The 18,794-nt window shown below is 34.4% G+C and overlaps 2 protein-coding genes across 2 annotated transcripts; one reads left to right on the forward strand and one right to left on the reverse strand.

The window, feature by feature from the left end:
- Window positions 1–225: 225 nt before the first annotated feature.
- On the forward strand, window positions 226–3,180 carry LOC134692577 (uncharacterized). Its single transcript, XM_063553035.1, has 2 exons — window positions 226–288; window positions 2,260–3,180. Exons 1-2 carry the CDS (start codon window positions 226–228, stop codon window positions 3,178–3,180), a joined length of 984 nt encoding a protein of 327 aa, XP_063409105.1.
- A 522-nt stretch (window positions 3,181–3,702) lies between these two features.
- On the reverse strand, window positions 3,703–4,251 carry LOC134692578 (acanthoscurrin-2-like). Its single transcript, XM_063553036.1, has one exon. It carries the CDS (start codon window positions 4,249–4,251, stop codon window positions 3,703–3,705), a length of 549 nt encoding a protein of 182 aa, XP_063409106.1.
- Between the last annotated feature and the right edge of the window lie 14,543 nt (window positions 4,252–18,794).

An 18,794-nucleotide genomic window follows, 5' to 3' on the forward strand; every position in this document is an offset into this window, starting at 1 on the left:
ACAAACTATCTTAATACATAAAAAATGTCAAACATGAAACAATACCGTCTACAATATATAGTGTTAGAATTCTTCAGAGATTCGATATAACAAAATTATGTATACAATCAGAATTACATCATTCGTTCAATCACGCACATCCACATTCCTTGCGCTTAGGTTCGGAACACATTTTATCAACGCAGAAACTGCAAGCACATTTGCAGAAGCATTTCTGTTGGCAGTATGGACACACCAAACGAGCTGAAAAATAGATCTGTCAACAATCAGCAAAGTAAATTCAAAACTGTATGACTGACATATCAATATATAAATAGAAATTACACTTTATATATGTGTCTTAGTTTAACCAAGCCAAAGGTAGATAGGATCTTTTTTTAATAATTGAATATTTTATCAACAGACAATATAAGAAAAATGTGTTATACATCATGTCACTGAAAAATGAGCTGATGACCTACAGGTCTTTTGATCCAACAGCAATAATATCACCCTAGTGGTTGTAAACGATAACAACAGTTATATTTCGGTACGTCATTGTGCTGTTCCGGATTTATTTTCATCGGATACACTCAATACCTATAAACTTAATTTCTTCTAGTTGTCTGCCAATAGGCCGTTATAACATGGGATTCAGCACATGGCACTGTCGAGTTGGTATTTAATTTGAAACCTTAATTTTGGTGTTATTAGCGTTATTTGGGGTTGGTTATGTGTATAGAGTTGAGCAGTCTATCGGCGTTAGTAATTGTAGAAGAATTGGTATTGTCAATATTACACTTCAACAAGCCATGATACAAACGGTAAATTTGATCTATACGACATGTTGTGTGATGTATTGTGAGAGCAGGTTACGTAGCAAAAACAATCAGTAAAATAGTCAAATATAGCAATCAACCTGATTGTAATAGTAAATTTAAAAATGATGTAGTATCGACTAAGATATGGTATATGCCAACCTTATCGTAATACCAATATTAAAACTTATGTAGTATTGACAAAGACATACGGTATTGGTAAACCTGATCGTTATGGTAACAGTAAAACCTATGTAGAATCGATTTCAGTGGCTCTGCCTTTCAACTCTTGGAGCAGTTTCGGGGTCAGGACGAAATATATGTATATACATGAAGGATCGTAACGCATTAATTGAGATATGTAAACGCTATACACTAACCCGGATGAGTTACTGCAGAGAAATGTAAAGTTTATGTTTGAAAAGAAAGTTGAAATCATAAAGTTTGTCAACGAATCTTTTTTGAAGTTGTCCATATCGATCAATATCGAGGACAATTTCAATTAACTCCAAGATAATGCTTCATATTTGAGTTACAACTTATATCTAATAATATATTTATCAATCATGGACTTTTGACAAGGTTAATACGTTGTATATGTACCATTCGTGCTACTCTTTTTCTTAATGTCTAGAAATGTAAGGTCCATAAGTATATCACAGCTCTATTATCTAAATGGATCATAAGGTTTTATACAATGCATTGACACTCTTATTTAGTTTTTTGTCGTCAAATACCTGCACAGATCTTCAGAAGTCGTTGTTTTCAACTATCTTATTGATGTTTATTCCTAGTTTCCCCTTATATACCTATACGTTTTATATAATATAAAAAAGAAGATGTGGTATGATTGCCAATGAGAAAACTATCCACAAAAGACCAAAATGACACAAATATTAACAACTGTAGGTCACCGTACGGCCTTCAACAATGAGCAAAGCACATAAACATAGAAAGGTGGCTTGTATAGATCCAAAATAACTCTTCTACTTGAAATTGTTGATTCCAAAAATGCTCAATGTAGCTGGGAAACAAACAAAGAACAATATTGAGTAACAATTAAAACAATCTTCATTGCCTCGAGCTCCCTGTTGTTGTGTTTGATTAGAACCTTGATAGGTTACCACAAGGGATTTAGTATTCCAAATCCAACAACCGTATTAAAAGCATGGAATTGAATAAGCACAATAAATATCTTCAACATTCGTGAACTGTTGAAATTAATACAAAAACCTGCATTAAATGATGCCAATATATTTGGTAACAGTGTATATTGAAACATTTAGATACTTTTTCCTTGAAATTATGCAAGGACTCAGGCGGTCTTTGATTGCATCAAAGTATGACGGTTGCAGTATAAAAACAGTATCCAGTAAAGTAAAATATTGCTTTTTAAAACTTGGATCACTTTTCTAATGAAATAACTCTTCACAAATTATTTAAATTAAACGTACGTGTTAAGCCTTCTCGTCCTCCTTCTGGGTGCCTCATTTCTCCTCCTAATGCTGAGTTTATTCCTCCTCTTCCTAGTGCTGAGTTCATTCCTCCTCATCCTAATGCTGAGTTCATTCCTCCTCCTCCTCATGCTGAGTTCATTCCTCCTCTTCCTAGTGCTGAGTTCATTCCTCCTCCTCCTCCTGATTCTGAGTTCAATCCTCTTCCTCCTAATGCTGAGTTCATTCCTCCTCCTCCTAATGCTGAGTTCATTCCTCCTCCTCCTCATAATGCTGATGCTGAGTTCATTCCTCCTCCTCCTAATGCTGAGTTCATTCCTCCTCCTCCTGATGCTGAATTTATTCCTCTTCCTCATAATGCTGAGTTCATTCCTCCTCCTCCTAATGTTGAGTTCATTTCTCCTCCTCCTGATGCTGAGTTCATTCTACCTCCTCCTAATGCTGAGTTCATTCCTCCTCCTCCTAATGCTGAATTAATTCCTTCTCATCATATTGCTGAGTTCATTCCCCCTCCTTCTCCTAATGCTGAGTTCATTCCTCCTCCTCCTAATGCTGAGTTCATTCCTCTTCCTCCTAACGCTGAGTTCATTCCCCCTCCTCCTCTTAATGCTGAGTTCATTCCTCCTCCTCCTAATGCTGAGTTCATTCCTCCTCCTCCTAACGCTGAGTTCTTTCCTCCTCTTCTTAATGCTGAGTTCATTCCTCCTCCTCCTAATGCTGAGTTCATTCCTCCTCCTCCTAACGCTGAGTTCATTCCTCCTCTTAATGCTGAGTTCTTTCCTCCTCCTCCTCATGCTGAGTTCAATCCAGCTCCTCCTAATGCTGAGTTCATTCATCCTCCTCCTCATGCTGAGTTCATTCCTCCTCCTCCTCCTGATTCTGAGTTCAATCCTCCTCCTCCTAATGCTGAGTTCATTCCCTCCTCCTAATACTGAGATCATTACTCCTCTTCCTCATAATGCTGAGTTCATTCCTCCTCCTCCTAAAGTTGAGTTCATTTCTCCTCCTCCTTATGCTGAGTTCATTCCTCCTTCTCCTAATACTGAGTTCATTCCTCCTCCTCCTAATGCTGAGTTAATTCCTTCTCCTCATATTGCTGAGTTCCTCCCCCTCCTTCCCCTAATGCTGAGTTGATTCCTCCTCCTCCTTAATGCTGAGTTCATTCCTCATCCCCCTCCTAATGCTGATGCTGATTTCAATCCTCCTCCTCCTAATGCTGAGTTCATTCCTGCTCCTCCTAATGCTGAGTTCATTCATCCTCCTCCTGATGCGGAGTTCATTCCTCCTCCTCCTCCTGATTCTGAGTTCAATCCTCCTCCTCCTAATGCTGAGTTCATTCCTCCTCCTCCTAATGCTGAGTTCATTCCCTCCTCCTAATACTGAGATCATTACTCCTCCTCCTCCTGAGGCTGAGTTCATTCCTCCTCCTCCTCCTAATGCTGATGCTGAGTTCATTCCCCTCCTCCTCTTGATGCTGAGTTAATTTCTCCTCCTCCTCCTGATTCTGAGTTCAATCCTCCTCCTCCTAATGCTGAGTTCACTCCTCCTCCTCCTAATGCTGAGTTCATTCCTCCTCCTCCTAATGCTGAGTTCATTCCCCCTCCTCCTCTTGATGCTGAGTTCATTCCTCCTCCTCCTAATGCTGAGTTCATTCCTCCTCCTTCTGATGCTGAGTTCATTCCTCCTCCTAATACTGAGTTCATTCCTCCTCCTCCTCCTGATTCTGAGTTCAATCCTCCTCCTCCTAATGCTGAGTTCACTCCTCCTCCTCCTAATGCTGAGTTCATTCCTCCTCCTCCTAATGCTGAGTTCATTCCCCCTCCTCCTCTTGATGCTGAGTTCATTCCTCCTCCTCCTAATGCTGAGTTCATTCCTCCTCCTTCTGATGCTGAGTTCATTCCTCCTCCTAATACTGAGTTCATTCCTCCTCCTTCTAATGCTGAGTTCATTTCTCCTCCTAATGCTGAGTTCATTCCTCCTCCTCCTAATGCTGAGTTCATTCCTTCTCCTCATGATGCTGAGTTCATTCCTTCTCCTAATGCTGAGTTCATTCCTCCTCCTCCTAATGCTAAGTTTATTCCTCCTCCTCCTCCAATGCTGAGTTCATTCCTCCTCCTCCTGATGTTGAGTTCATTCCTCCTCCTTCTTATGCTGAGTTCATTCCTCCTCCTCCTCATAATGCTGATGCTGAGTTCATTCCCCCTCCTCCTCTTGATGCTGAGTTCATTCCTCCTCCTCCTCCTAATGCTGATGCTGAGGTCATTCCTCCTCCTCCTTATGCTGAGTGTATTCCTCCTCCTCCTAATGCTGAGTTCATTCCTCCTCTTCTGATGCTGAGTTCATTCCTCCTCCTCCTAATGCTGAGTTCATTCCTCCTCCTCCTAATGCTGAGTTCAATCCTCCTCCTCCTCCTAATGCTGATGCTGAATTCATTCTTTCTCCTCCTAATGCTGATGCTGAATTCATTCTTTCTCCTCCTAATGCTGAGTTCATTCCTCCTCCTCCTGATGCTGAGTTCATTCCTCCTCTTCCTAATGCTGAGTTCATTCCTCCTCCTCCTCCGAATGCTGATGCTGAGTTCATTCCTCTTCCTTCTTATGCTGAGTTCATTCCTCCTCTTCTTAAAGCTGAGTTCATTCCTCCTCCTCCTCATGCTGAGTTCATTCCTCTTCCTCATAATGCTGAGTTCATTTCTCCTCCTCCTCATGCTGAGTTCATTCCTCCTCTTCCTAATTCTGAGTTCTTTCCTCCTCCTCCTAATGCTGAGTTTATTCCTTCTCCTCCTAATGCTGAATTCATTCCTCCTCCTCCTCCTTCTCCTGTCCATCCTCCTCCTACACCTCCCCATCCTCCTCCTTCAAGTTGTTGTCCATAAGTATCACTAGTAACCCTAACTTAGCTTGAACGGACAAAAACGTGTTAACGCTATTTAAATGAGATTAATTGTTATTTGATAAAGATTGACAAAAATTAAAAAATATTTTTAATTCATTTCAATTCATTTCAATTCATTTTAACGCCAGTCAAATAGATTTCTTTGCGGTGAATCAATTGAAATCAAGTTGCTGGTAATGTACGTCAAACTATTAGGCCACGCCCCCGTTAAACTATTTCAAACTGGCATCAATTCGTTTTAAACATCGTTGAGACCCGAGCTTTGTACAGGTAAATCACTCAAGCAAGACAAACTTTATTTATTTATCGTTTTTTTTCATCAACTTCAATCGAATTTAGTTATATGCGTGTATTCTCAGTTAAGTCGCATGCTTCACAATTTTAACAAATGAATGAACAATACATGTGACATTAAAGAAATTTAGATAAAAACATTAAAATATTGATGCACGGTTTAAGAAATGTGAATCTGTTGAAAATAAAATAGTAGTATTATAGTGTTATTAACTGGCTGTTTCTGTATTGGCACTGGTATAGATTCAAGGTTTGCTGTATTGGCCTCGAGACCCGTAGGGTCGAGGGCCAATATAGCTGACCGAGAATCTATACCAGTGCCAATACAGAAACAGCCAGTTCATAACACTTTTATTAAATGATTATAAGAGAATTAAAACCGGAAGTGAACGACCCGTATAAGCCCATGGGCCAATACAGCTTTTTTCCCGCTTTTTTCTGTATTGGCCCTGTTTTTTCCGTTTCAAAACTTTAAGACGTTACAAAACATTGCACATCATTTAACCTGTTTATTTTATGACTTTAATTTAAAAAAATATTATACAAATGTTTTATGCATAACGATACTTCCAAAGTTAAGTAATGGCGTAAGAAAATTGAAAACCGGAAGTGAACGTCCTGTATTAGCCCTAGGGCTAATACGGCTTTTTTCCCGCTTTTTTCTGTATTGGCCCTGTTTTTTTCTGTATTGGCCCTGTTCGAAGAGCAATATTAAATCTTGATTTATATCGACAGTGGAACGTTTTTAGTATTGCACATGCTGATTTATCCGTATAAGGGCTTATTTGCTCATATCATTTAATAAAACATAATTTGAATTTGCCAAAATGCAGTAGATCTTTATCTCACATATTCGTTTTAAAAGTTGCTAATTGCTATGAAAACTCGTGGAATCTAAGTAACGTGTGGTACTTTGCAATTGCTTACGAAACTTTAGGTATTCCTGAATATTTATCTTTTCTGTTTTTCTGTTTTACTATATTGTACTCGTAAATAAGATATGTAACGGAAATAAAAGTAACTTCACAGAAATTATTCATTGGGCATATAATTTAAATCTTATATTTTCGGTAGACAACAAATATTCACTAGCTGTATATTAATATATGAAATTGCTTGTAAGGAAAACAATGTTTTGTTAAATAATAAAATTGATGAAGATAATGTTGACATTTGTTGAATTTTAATAATAAACAGTTAAGTCTTGCTCAAAATTATAAATGAAGTAACAGATCAATGAGCTTTTAAACTATGTTAAATTGTAATACCGGTCGCTGGAGCAAAACAGGCGTAAATTGTGGAAGAGCATATAATGGACGAGCATATTGAAGCGTTGTTACGATTCGTATATTATCGTGCTATCATGCACCTTGACGTACAAAAATTCTTGTAATAAATGAACATGTATCCTGTATATATGAGATAAATTTTAGTTTGGGATACCAACGGGTAGGTTTAGTTAAACGATCTTAACTGGCTATTAGTCGGCATTCTCTTATGCCTTTTAATATGCTCTAGCGTTAAATCAAGTCTGTTAAGACTGTTTTGGACAAACCTAGACCAATCATAAAAAGTAACGTTTAAAAATTTCAGATCGGGTCAAGATCCGTTTAGTGTGTCAGAATGATATTAGGAGTTACGCCCTTTTATGTGGATGATACATTGCATTATAAATGCTAAAATAAAAAAAAAGTATATTATTTTTAATTATGAAACATAAAATCATTCGTTGATATTATTTAAAAAAAAAAAAAGGAATTGAAAATTTTAAACGTAACACTAATAAAAGAGTGACAACAACATCTTAAATGTGTATTAATGTGGTTTTTTTGGGGTTTTTTTTTTGGTTGTCTTAATGTACTTTAATCATTCTAATCATTTTCTGTGCTATATTTTGTAATTCATTCATTTGATTGTATAGCGGCACCTTGATTGGTAAATAAAATTATCTTATCTTATCTTATCTTATCTTATCTTATCTTATAAATTTCATACGTCCAATTCACGTTTCTGGATTTTACTTCATCCGGAACGATCAATAACGCAAAATACAAATATTTTATAAGTAAGATCATTTATATAGTTAATTTTGAATTCGTTATCCTCTTTAGGCCGCATTAGGGAACCGTGTCTCCGTTTAAACTAAGCTTCTGAAACTGCTCTTAGTCCGTGAAGTGAGAGTAATAAAACTATAATAAAAACAGAAATGAAGGACCCCGTCAAGATCCTCATAGATTTAAACATTACATATGTATGACATAAATTTAAGTGTAGCATTGAGTATATGTCTTAGTCTCTTAGTACATTTGTTTGTAAATGTGCTTATCCTATCTTTCATTTGAATAAAAAAACTTATTTAATATAAATATGTATTTCTTTGTTTGTTCAGATTGCACTATTATAAATAATTCTTCTTCGTCTTCTACCTCTAAACTGTTAAATTAGCGTATTTATGCGTTAAATATACGGTCTATAAAGATTTAGTTCGATGGCGCTTGTTAATAATCTAAAGGTAATAAAATGAACGATCCATAAAATAACGTGGCAATTACAATGGCTATTTCACAGTTATATCATACGTTCACTCGTAATGGTATCATACATGTTCCTCCGTGTGTGGTGTATAAGGTTCTAAATCATGTTTTTATAGCTTCTTTCAAACACTATTGACGACGTTGTTCAAACTACATGCACATATCACAAAACCGCAAATTAAATATAGTTAAAAAGATTATACGATTTTGAAAATGCATTTTTTTTCTATCAAAAATGTAGGGTCGTGTATGTGTTACTCTAAGTGTTTACCTAAAATGTATTGAATTGAAAAAGAATAGATTTGTTCTCAAATATTAAACAAATGAAACATTTTCCGAAAACAAATTCCACATAATAACGTTTTGTCCTTTAATTCTTTTTTGGGGTGTCCGTTAAAATACCGAAAAAGTCCCCCTTAGTGCACATAGAACAAAAAATGCACTAAAGGACCTGATGGAATGATACAATTGGCACAAAAGACATTGCATATACAAATCAACGTTTAAAAAAAAAACAATTTCAAATTTTATAATCACATTTAGACAGTGATTTTATATTTTATCGACACGCGCCACACTCAATTGACAGTAATATATAAAAAATCATGTTCGTTCAACCTTGACCCGTTTTGAATACACTAGTATCCTGGATTTTTCTAATAAAATAGGACAGAAGCTTGTTAATGATTATGATAGCTTAAAAAAAATGTTTATCCGTATTTTTATTTATAACTATTTTTTTTGGTTTTCAAGTTCTGTAAGCTGATATACATGCACTCTTGTTAGAGTTTAAAAAAAAAATCACATTTTCCAGTCGGGGCCTTTTAGTGATCGGTCGACTATATGGAAGGGGTTTTCTCGTTATTGAAGGCCGGATTGTTGCCTATAATTGCTTACATCCACTTCAGTTTAGGAGGTTGAGCGTACACACACATGCATGCTTATCACGTCATCTTCTTTCTGGGAAAATCCCAAGTCAGTGGCCTGTAGTTCAGTGGTTGCCGTTGGTTCATGTCTGGCATATTATTTTATTTTTGTTTTTGTAAATTGTTGTTTTTTTCTAGATAAGGCCGTTAGTTTTCGAATTTAATTGTTCAAAATTTGTTTATGTTGGGACCTTATATATATATATATATATATAGCCGATTATAAGGTATGGTCGCCCAATATAGCTTACATGTGTATGTTCCGGACCATATGAGTATTTGGACCATACGCGTATGGTCATGACCATATGCGTATACTCATATGGTCCGACCATACGCGTATGGTCCGACCGTACGCGTATGGTCGGACCATATGAGTATAATACTCGTTTGGTTATTAACGGGCCGGACCATATGAGTATTTGGACCATATAGGTATATTTATTTTTTCCAAATGACATTATAAACGTTTCAATAATACAAAAACTTTATCTAAAAAAACAGTGATGGTTTAAAACATGACAATTTTTTAATTTTATAATCCAAAAAACTACGTAAAAATTTAATATTGATGCCATAGTTAGTTTTCATCGCTAGTAACATTTATGCATGTAGGCTTGGATGACATTCACTTCCACACGGTATCATAGCTTTTTTGCATTTGCAAGAAATTTGTGCGCGATCTTTTTCATTTACACATTTCGTTTGCGAGTGAAAAACAAGCCTTTTTTGCAGCTGTGTACAGTGATACCGAGGTCTTTGGCAATTCTGATGTTTACGGTGTTTTTAAGAAGCTCTAGATCTCAAGTATCGTAAAATGATTGACTGCAATACACCATCTTCACAACACAACTTAAATAAACTAATAGTATGCTACTTTCCAGTGACTTCTTATGTAATAGTTCATTAAGAAATTTTTGGAATTTAATTTTTTAGTCGACATATTGCCATTTACTCGTAATAACAAATCGGTAATGACCATCGGTAATGACCATCGGTATAAAATGTGTTTACTTTAAATTTGACAATTAAGTAAAATAAACAATGTGAAACTTCTTATTTTTATTTAGCTTATCTTTTTATTATAATATAATGATACAATAACCTATATGATAGCGTCTTTTGAATGAACGGTCATACCATATGAAGAGTTTAGAAGTATTAAAAGTAAACTGTAACAGAGTGTTAATTACCCCGACCATACGCGTATGGTCCGACCATACGCGTATGGTCGGACCATATGAGTATATACCCATATGGTCATGACCATACGCGTATGGTCCAAATACTCATATGGTCCGGAACATGTACATCCAATTAATTTGATGGATAGTTGTATAATTGCAAATCATATCACATCTCCTTAATTTTTTTTTATTGAAAATGAGCTTTGATAAGTTGGACAAGCGATTGTACAGGAAAGGCCCAAGTGATAGTACAGTAAACTCGTAAGCGATTGTACAGTCAATTAATTTATCCGATATTGAAAAAATTATAATTTGTGAATCTCTACTTGTGCAATGGCTTTTAAACTTTCAGACAGGTAAGACCATATAACAGAAATAGTACTTTAAAAATTTCTGGACTCAACGATGTGTATTTCAATGATTATTGACATTTTTATCGCTGTTGTGTGACAGTTCTGATCGATATATTAAAAGCTCCTCCGGTGTATATAAAGTGCGAATCCAGCTAGTTCATTTTTACTGTTATATGCGGGTATGTCTATTGTAGAATAAAGGATCACGGGAAAACTGTATTTGTTTACGTTTTGAAAATATCAAGTTAAAGGATTGTAAGTTAAGTTTTAACATATTTTCATTGTGATATGTCTTTATAATATACAAACATAGCATTAAACTTCAAATAAGTGTTATAAAAGCATCATAATATACATGTAGCATATCGATTATTGAAAGCGATCCATTTTAACTATAGATGCGATGAATTATCACTGTTAGTGCAGTCATTATTAATGTAGAATTTTCAAAGATGCGAGGAATTTTTATTGTAGAATTATGTAATAAACTTAGTTGATGACTTTAGGATTTATGATACATGTACTTTCAAATTGAAATACAAACTCCTCATTCATTCTTCATCAAATATATAGCTTTTAAAACTTGTAACAAAAGCGATTCTCAAAATGTCATATTGTATTCTTCAGATTACGTTTCTTCTTGATTTTAAATTATGTAGGGAATCACCGGTGCGTGACAGCAGTGGGCCCTCTTAGGCAGTCAGTGGGCCCCTACTTATGAAAAATTCTAGATCCGCGAATAGAATCTACCGCAGAGGTTAAACCATGCACATTTGGGTTATTGTACACGAAATGCATGCTACAATTCATTTTTGTTGATTGTAGACCCTTTGGAACTCTATGTGGGCTATTTCAGCAACTAGGCAAAAAATCCTCAAACTAGATACACGGTTAGATTCAGCATGTCAACGAATTCGAAATATTTATATTAAAGGACTTTTGTCTATAAATTTGGACCCCCACAAAATTGAAAAAGGGACCAAAAATATAAAAAAAAATGCATGCATTGGATACATTTGTTATTGAAGGCATGACTGTAACAATAGGATGAATATACAAAAATATCTTATTTTGGGGTCTCATTGGGGGGTTCTGATCCCGGATCCCGCTTACTGTTTTGGCAGATTCCCGTATTCCGCTTATTGTTTTGTCAGATATCCGTATCCCGCTTATACTATGCAGTTCTAATTTTTTGTAATTATCCGTGTCCCGCTAGACTTCGTTTCCCGTTTTTCACTACACAATCATTTGACTTTCACCTGTCACGCTTGCAAAAAATCGGCAAACTGACGTGACGCTTATACCCAAATGCGACCCACTATTTTACTATTTTTTTTTAAAAGTAGCATGGATTTTTTGATCCCTTTTTATCCAGTCTCGTTTCGTTTTTGAGTCATATATAGATGTCGTATGTGACAATGAGACAACTCTCCATCCGAGTCACAATTTATAAAATTAGACCCTTATACGTCAAAATACGGTCTTCAAAATGGAGTCTTGGCTCACACCGAACAGCAAGTTATAAAGGGCTCCAGTGTAAAACCTTTTAAACGGAAAAACAAAGGTGCAATCTATATCAAGATATACGTAATTAGCGGTGAAGTGTCATGGAAATGGATAAAAAAAATAAGGATAAAGATCCCTATACGCTTTATAAGAAACTAAATGGAATACATTTGAAATAAGTGTTATTTTCTAATGAATTTATTAGAGTGTTTTAAAACCAAACTTTCCTCCGTAAGTTAAATTTTATCAAATCTCTCTCTTACTTTATCTATTGTTTGAGCAAGTCAGCTAAATTAAAGCTTTACAGCTAATTTCCTAATGCATGTAAAGCAAAACTTTGGTTGGCTTATTGCTTTTTTGTATAATTGTTTATACAAACTTTGTAAATAAGATTGACATTTTTAAACAATATGAATAGGCATAGTTTAACCTGTATTTTTAATATTTGAATTAAATTGGGTGTTATCATAATGATTATCCAATAAAAATAAAGCAAGCAAATCAACTAAATTCTTGCTCTACATGCTTAAAGAAATGAGCTGTAATAGATAAAAAAATATATATACAGTGAAAATGCACCGCATATACAATACTAATGATTCGCTCCACAGTGAAAATGAAAGAATAGTATCATTATTCGACAGTAAACTTGACTAGCATTACGAAATCGTCATAGTGGAATTTAGTTAAATATGAAGAAACTGAATGACAAAACATATTCTACGTTATACAACTATAATAATTGTATTAAAATGAATATTTTTTACTGCAACAACATCTTATCTGTAAGTTATAAAGCACCTGCACGATCTGTTCGTGAAATGTCCTAAATATTCACCTATTTTGGTATATATTTCACAGCTGGATGGCTTTAGGCGCGATAAAACCCCGCTCGCATCTCTTACTTTGTTTTATTAGTATTATGTATTTCTGAACATATATACATTTTAACTGATTTTCTTCATTTTCTTCAAACATTTAAAAAAGTTCGTCTGTTTATTTATCATTCTACATTAGACATTTATGTCATATCAGAGACATATAATACAAGAGATTGGCAACTCGGCGAAATCCCGTGATTTCACTCGGCCAGATTTAAATCTCGCGAGATTTCTGTGGTTAATAGAGTCTTTATCAAAGTATTAAAGGTACTCGAAGAAATGGTGAAGTTGAACATGATAATTAATTGAATAATTTTAGTTCATACGTAATTATGTATTTCAATGTCATTTTAATTTTGATTATTTGTATTATTGAAAAAGAGACATTATTTGATATTGTATTAAAAATAAGATATTAAATAATTAATACGTAATAAATTGTATGTCTTGTATCAGAGTTAATTTTATTTGATTGTTTCATAATGGGTTTCTATTAAATATACACCTGTCTCGGAGACACAGTGTGACATGTATATTCGGCTTGAATTTATATCCGATAATCAGGTAAATCACAACCTGTTAAAATGAGTTTTATTTGACACCTGGTACACACGAAGTAGTTACACAACAGGTGTACACACTCCTTCCGAAAATATTATTTACAAATTATAAAATTAAATAATGTGTAGAAAAAAACATACTTTGTTTGATAAATATCGTTTATCATGATCGACTTTGTCTTATATTTATAATTTGTATACGGATCATTAAAAAATGATTACTTTCTGGGTTCATTATAAATTTGGCTTGTATTGGGTTAATTTTTTATGATTGTCTGTAAATTGTTTTCTAATTGTGTTTTTCGAAATATTATGTGCTTGCATTCAGTTGTTTATATGATTGTCGGTAAATTTATGGTTTCTCCTTTTAACGGATTGTGTATTTAGTTAGGACTTACATTTAATGATCATTTAATAGAAAATTGCAATATAAGTCTCACTTTTGACCTCGAATATAAAGGGATTAACCATATTGTAAGCGTAATGTACATGTTTCCCTTCTCTTTTTTTACTTTTAGACTAGTTAAGATCTCCTTTTAATTTTGAAACAGACATGGACATGTGTGAATAGTTAAACAACATTTTGACTTGATTGTTAATTAAAACCTTTTTTTTTTACTTTATAAAAACTGCACGAAAATGTGTCTTCCTTTGTTGTTGATCAGGCTTAATTGGTGCTTGCTTAACGTCCAGTGGCAAATATTTTTTTTTTGTTGTTGATCAGGTTGCTTTAATTGATGGTTGCTTAACGTCCAGTGGCAACTATTTCATTTTTTTTTTACATATTGATGTCTGAGTGTATGACATTCATTTTTTTCTGTACAGTAAATGCAATATAATGTCTAACTCTCTACAAGAAACCAAATGATACAGACATCAACATTTTAAGGTGACCAAAAGGCTCTATGCAATGCGTAAAATTCATATTGCACTGTCAACTATACAAGGCCTATTTAAGAAAAAGGTTTAACACATCAAACAAGAAAACTCGCTGTCTTATTTATGAACAAAATAATAAGAAAAGAAATCCAAATATGATATATACAGCAACACACCAGTGAGATACAGGCTCCTTACTTTGGGAAAGCACATACATAATAAAGGCATGATAATAGATTTAACCATAATCACAAGCCGTACAATTTTATGTTCTTGTTTGTTGTTTTTTCCCCCACAGTAATCATATTAATAAAACCTATAAACCAATTAAGGTGGTGTGGCGTTTGAATAAACCAAATTACATCTGTAAAAAAAACACCTACATACATCCCAGTATTCTGAAATGAAAAGGACCAGTCAGACTGAGAATCAGAACATGTACATGTATTTATGTATACAATATCTCTAGAATATCACTACACATTATTCCATCCTTTTTCAATAACTAAACCAAAATGTGAGAGAACAAAAACAATTCCAGGTATAAATAATATTTTTATTATCAAACATTTATTCATAATATTACTGTCAATGATAACTGAGAGTTTTATTATCATTTCCCTGCAACTGATCTGGTACAGTTCAACTATGCAAATTTCGGTATCTGTACAGCTAAGGATATATACATGTATCAGCGATGGTAACTTGTAATAAATTGCATACAGTGAAAGGGAAATGGCAAGATTTTTCATCTTTATTGTGTGTCTCATTCACTGCAAATATCTCAATTTCTTGTACAATCAGTTGCTCTGTGCCTTTAAATTTGGTGCTAGAAAAAGAAACAGCATGACAATCAAATTTAAGCGTTCATATTTTTTCATTCTCTTTCCATCTTCAGTGTGGATTGCAACTGGAACAGTTGTCTCCTCCATACTGGTACCAACAGCTGTTCATGGTCGAGGATTACTCTCTTTTTAACTCCATTTATTAATTTCTACATCTTTTCCTCTTTGGCATTCTAAATTTAAAAAAAAAAAATAGAGTTGAATAGACTATTTGTCTTACTTGTAAACTTTACTTCCTACATGTATGTCATACAACATTCTGCCGGTTTTTATTATGCTAAATCAGAGACATATATTGTAGTATATGTCTCTGGATAAATCTATTTTAAATTTCATTTTGTCATGTATAGACCTTTCAAGCTTGCTATAGGTACACATTTTTGATATGTTTGTCAATTGTTAAACGTGGTACCGTGAACATACAATGTAAGTTGCTGACATCAACGTTAACTTTATTTAGTCTCTGCTTCTACATATTTTGTAGGTCTCATTAGGGTCTAGAAGGGGTTTACAAAAGCATAACGGACTGAAAGTCGCAGGACATAAAGTCACAAATTTAGTAGAACAAAAAGTCACAAGACAAAAAAATCCCAAATAATCTTTTGATAATTGTTTGTATATACTAGAACACACCCGTGATATCACGGGTCCGTGACTGAATTAAAGTATACAACTATGCGCAAGCCTTATTTTAGTATTAGTATTGTCATCTGATAAAGTCATGTCGATTATAATATACACAGTTTTTCTCTGCTTTCAAGTCTTTCTGTTTGAACCCGTTGAACTGGAACTTTGCTTTGCTGTTTTACGTCATGCCCGCTAACAAATTGAAAACTGTACCTATACGCCTTATTTTTAGTCCAGATTTTTAGTATTCGTACTGTTATCTTAGAAAGTCTTACTGATTAAAATACTACAATAGGTAACAATTTGACAATTTAGTAGTGTCAACCCTGTGGTTATGACCCGTGTATATAGCATATTAGTCCTGAATACAACGTTTGGTGGTGCGCCTGTCAGATGCGGAACGTACAGATAAGGTAATAGGTAACAGGTGAATATACTATTGGTATCGGTAGCGGACTCGACCCGGAACTTCTTAATTATTGGCAATATTAATTACGTGGAAAACAAAAGGGCCTGGAGTGGTGTAATTTTTAATCTACACCTTTGTACTATATTAGTTATATATAAAGTTGAATTCTGTGATTCGTCGTTTTTACGTGATGACGGTTGACAAATTGGACCTCGTAATTTTAGTATTATAGATACATTGTATATAACGCATTTAAATCAGTCGTTTCCTTCTTCTTTTCAACATACGTGAAAATAATGCTAATCACTCCATATTTTTTATTTTTGGTATTTCGGAGGTATTTATTAAAAGTAATTCTTTCATGGAATTCTAAAAAAAGTCTTTCGTTTAATATTTTCTCAATAAGGAAAAATATAAGTTTTCCCAATATATCCAAATATAAAATAACTGTTTCAATGTGTTTTAATGAAAAAACAAGGTCAGTGACTCCCATTTTTCTATATTGAAATTTAAAACTACACTGACACAGTATATTTTTCAGAAGTTTAAGAATGAATCTTCTTATATTTAGACACCCGAGCTACCTTAAAATAAGAATTTCCTAAACAAAATTGTTGATATAACATGCATTCATTTGTGAATATTAAAAATGGCACATTCATAAGCTTTATTTTCAATATTACTAGAACGCACCCGCGAAATCGCGGGAATTTAAAGCGTGGTTGAAAGTATGTATACTATTTGTAGGATGAATTTTTGTAAAAGATTTTATAACTGGAGAATTTCAGGAAAAGTAATAAAACTGCAGAGGGTTTTTCAGGGGGCCCGCCCCATCCCTTTTCTGAAAAGAAAATGGTTGATTTTATAGGGAATCATTGAAGCATGACTTGTGCGGGGCTCCCTCTTAGGCAGTCAGTGAGCCCCTTTTAAGAAAAATTCTGGATCCGCCACCGGAAAATTATGTTAAGCCCTCCCCCTTTTTTCAAAAGTCCGGTGTTTTGTTTTCTATTAAATTCCATGATTTTCGCGTTTCATGAACATACGCATATTAAAATGTATTTACTATTAACTATCAATTCCAAGTTGCTTCTCCACGGCATACACTGCTATACATCATATAGAGAATCTCTATATATTATTGGGAGTATAATCATAACGCGAAAATAATTCATTAATTGTCCTGTCCCCGAATAGTTATGAAAATTAGGATTAAAAGTTCAAAACCTGTAATCATTCAAACATGATATATATATAAGTTTATACCACAAAGTTTCTCCATGAAGGTATACTATAAATAACTACGTTGTGACATAGTTAAGGACTCATTGATTACCGTCTGTAGGTTGCAACTGGTATACACTTGTAATTGACCTTAATGACCTGTACCAAGTCTGTAATTAAGTGGCTGGTGGTGCTATAACAGAGACAAAATGCCTGACTGAAACGAATACATTTCAACAGAGAAAAACTGACAAATATAAAAGATATATAAATTTATTACAAAAAATAAAATTATATAAGTATTGCCCTTGGGAAATCATCTCAGCTAATTTTGAAAATATTTTTTGCTAATTATGAAAATATTTTTCCGTCGAATTCCCTGAATCCTGAGCTGTTGTAAAGCGTAGTTTGCGCGAACTATTGATGCTTGCGAAACAGTGGTTGACAGGAAATTCGACGTGACTTGTCCTATCAACTGTAGTATAACTAATGAAATGTGAGTTGTAAGTTGATAGAACTTGGGGGATAAAAAATTGTCATTTAAAAGACTGACCAGTGATAAAAAATGCAATGAATGGCATTGCATAGGTATTGCTACGTAGCTGAGATCTCCCCGTCACATGCGGAATGAAGGCTGGCTGTCAGGGGCAGGTTGGAGGGATTATTTTTGGTAAGACAAGAACTGCTAACGAAACTGATCAAAAGAAGAAGACAGCGTTATCTATCAAAATAATTTCAATAATGATTATTTTAACGCCTATGGTCTGACCGCTATCTGACTGCTAGGCTATAAAATCTCGACGAGACACAGAAACAAAAACAATCACCCGAAAGTCGTTATGGATCATTAAGAGAAGAACTTCTCAAACAAGCAATAAAATGCAGCTGTCGAAACAATTATAAACCAAATTATATGCTATATATTCAAATAATTTAACATCTGAAAATTACACCAAACAGTGTTAGAGTTAGATTTTCTACTGACAATTTTTTGTCCGTCCCTCAGCGGGATTCGAACTCACACCTTTGATACACTACAGCACCAATCGCTTAGCCTCATGTCCAGCGCTCTAGACCACTCGACCACATCCGCTATAAAAAATATAATATCAATAGTCGTAGTGTTACCTTGTCACGGAAGGTGAATCTAGAGATAGACATGAGACACGTGTTTTCTAAGCGTGTATATGGATGAATCGCTGGATTAGTGGCACGTTCCTTTATTTGTAAATATGAGTTTTTAGTGGGTGTGGGTGTATATTTGTATATATCGCATTAGCTATCCTACTATGTAGGAGTGCGCCGATCTAGAACGGCGATTCAAACCTATGCATGGTACCCATAGAACACAGAGGCATGATGATTAATTTAATGCGGAAGGAAGAGAAGCGACACACAAAATGAGGTCTTTTCGTTTAATAGTATA

This window comes from Mytilus trossulus, chromosome 12 (genome assembly GCF_036588685.1).
Source record: "Mytilus trossulus isolate FHL-02 chromosome 12, PNRI_Mtr1.1.1.hap1, whole genome shotgun sequence".
In the NCBI taxonomy this organism is placed as follows: domain Eukaryota; kingdom Metazoa; phylum Mollusca; class Bivalvia; order Mytilida; family Mytilidae; genus Mytilus; species Mytilus trossulus.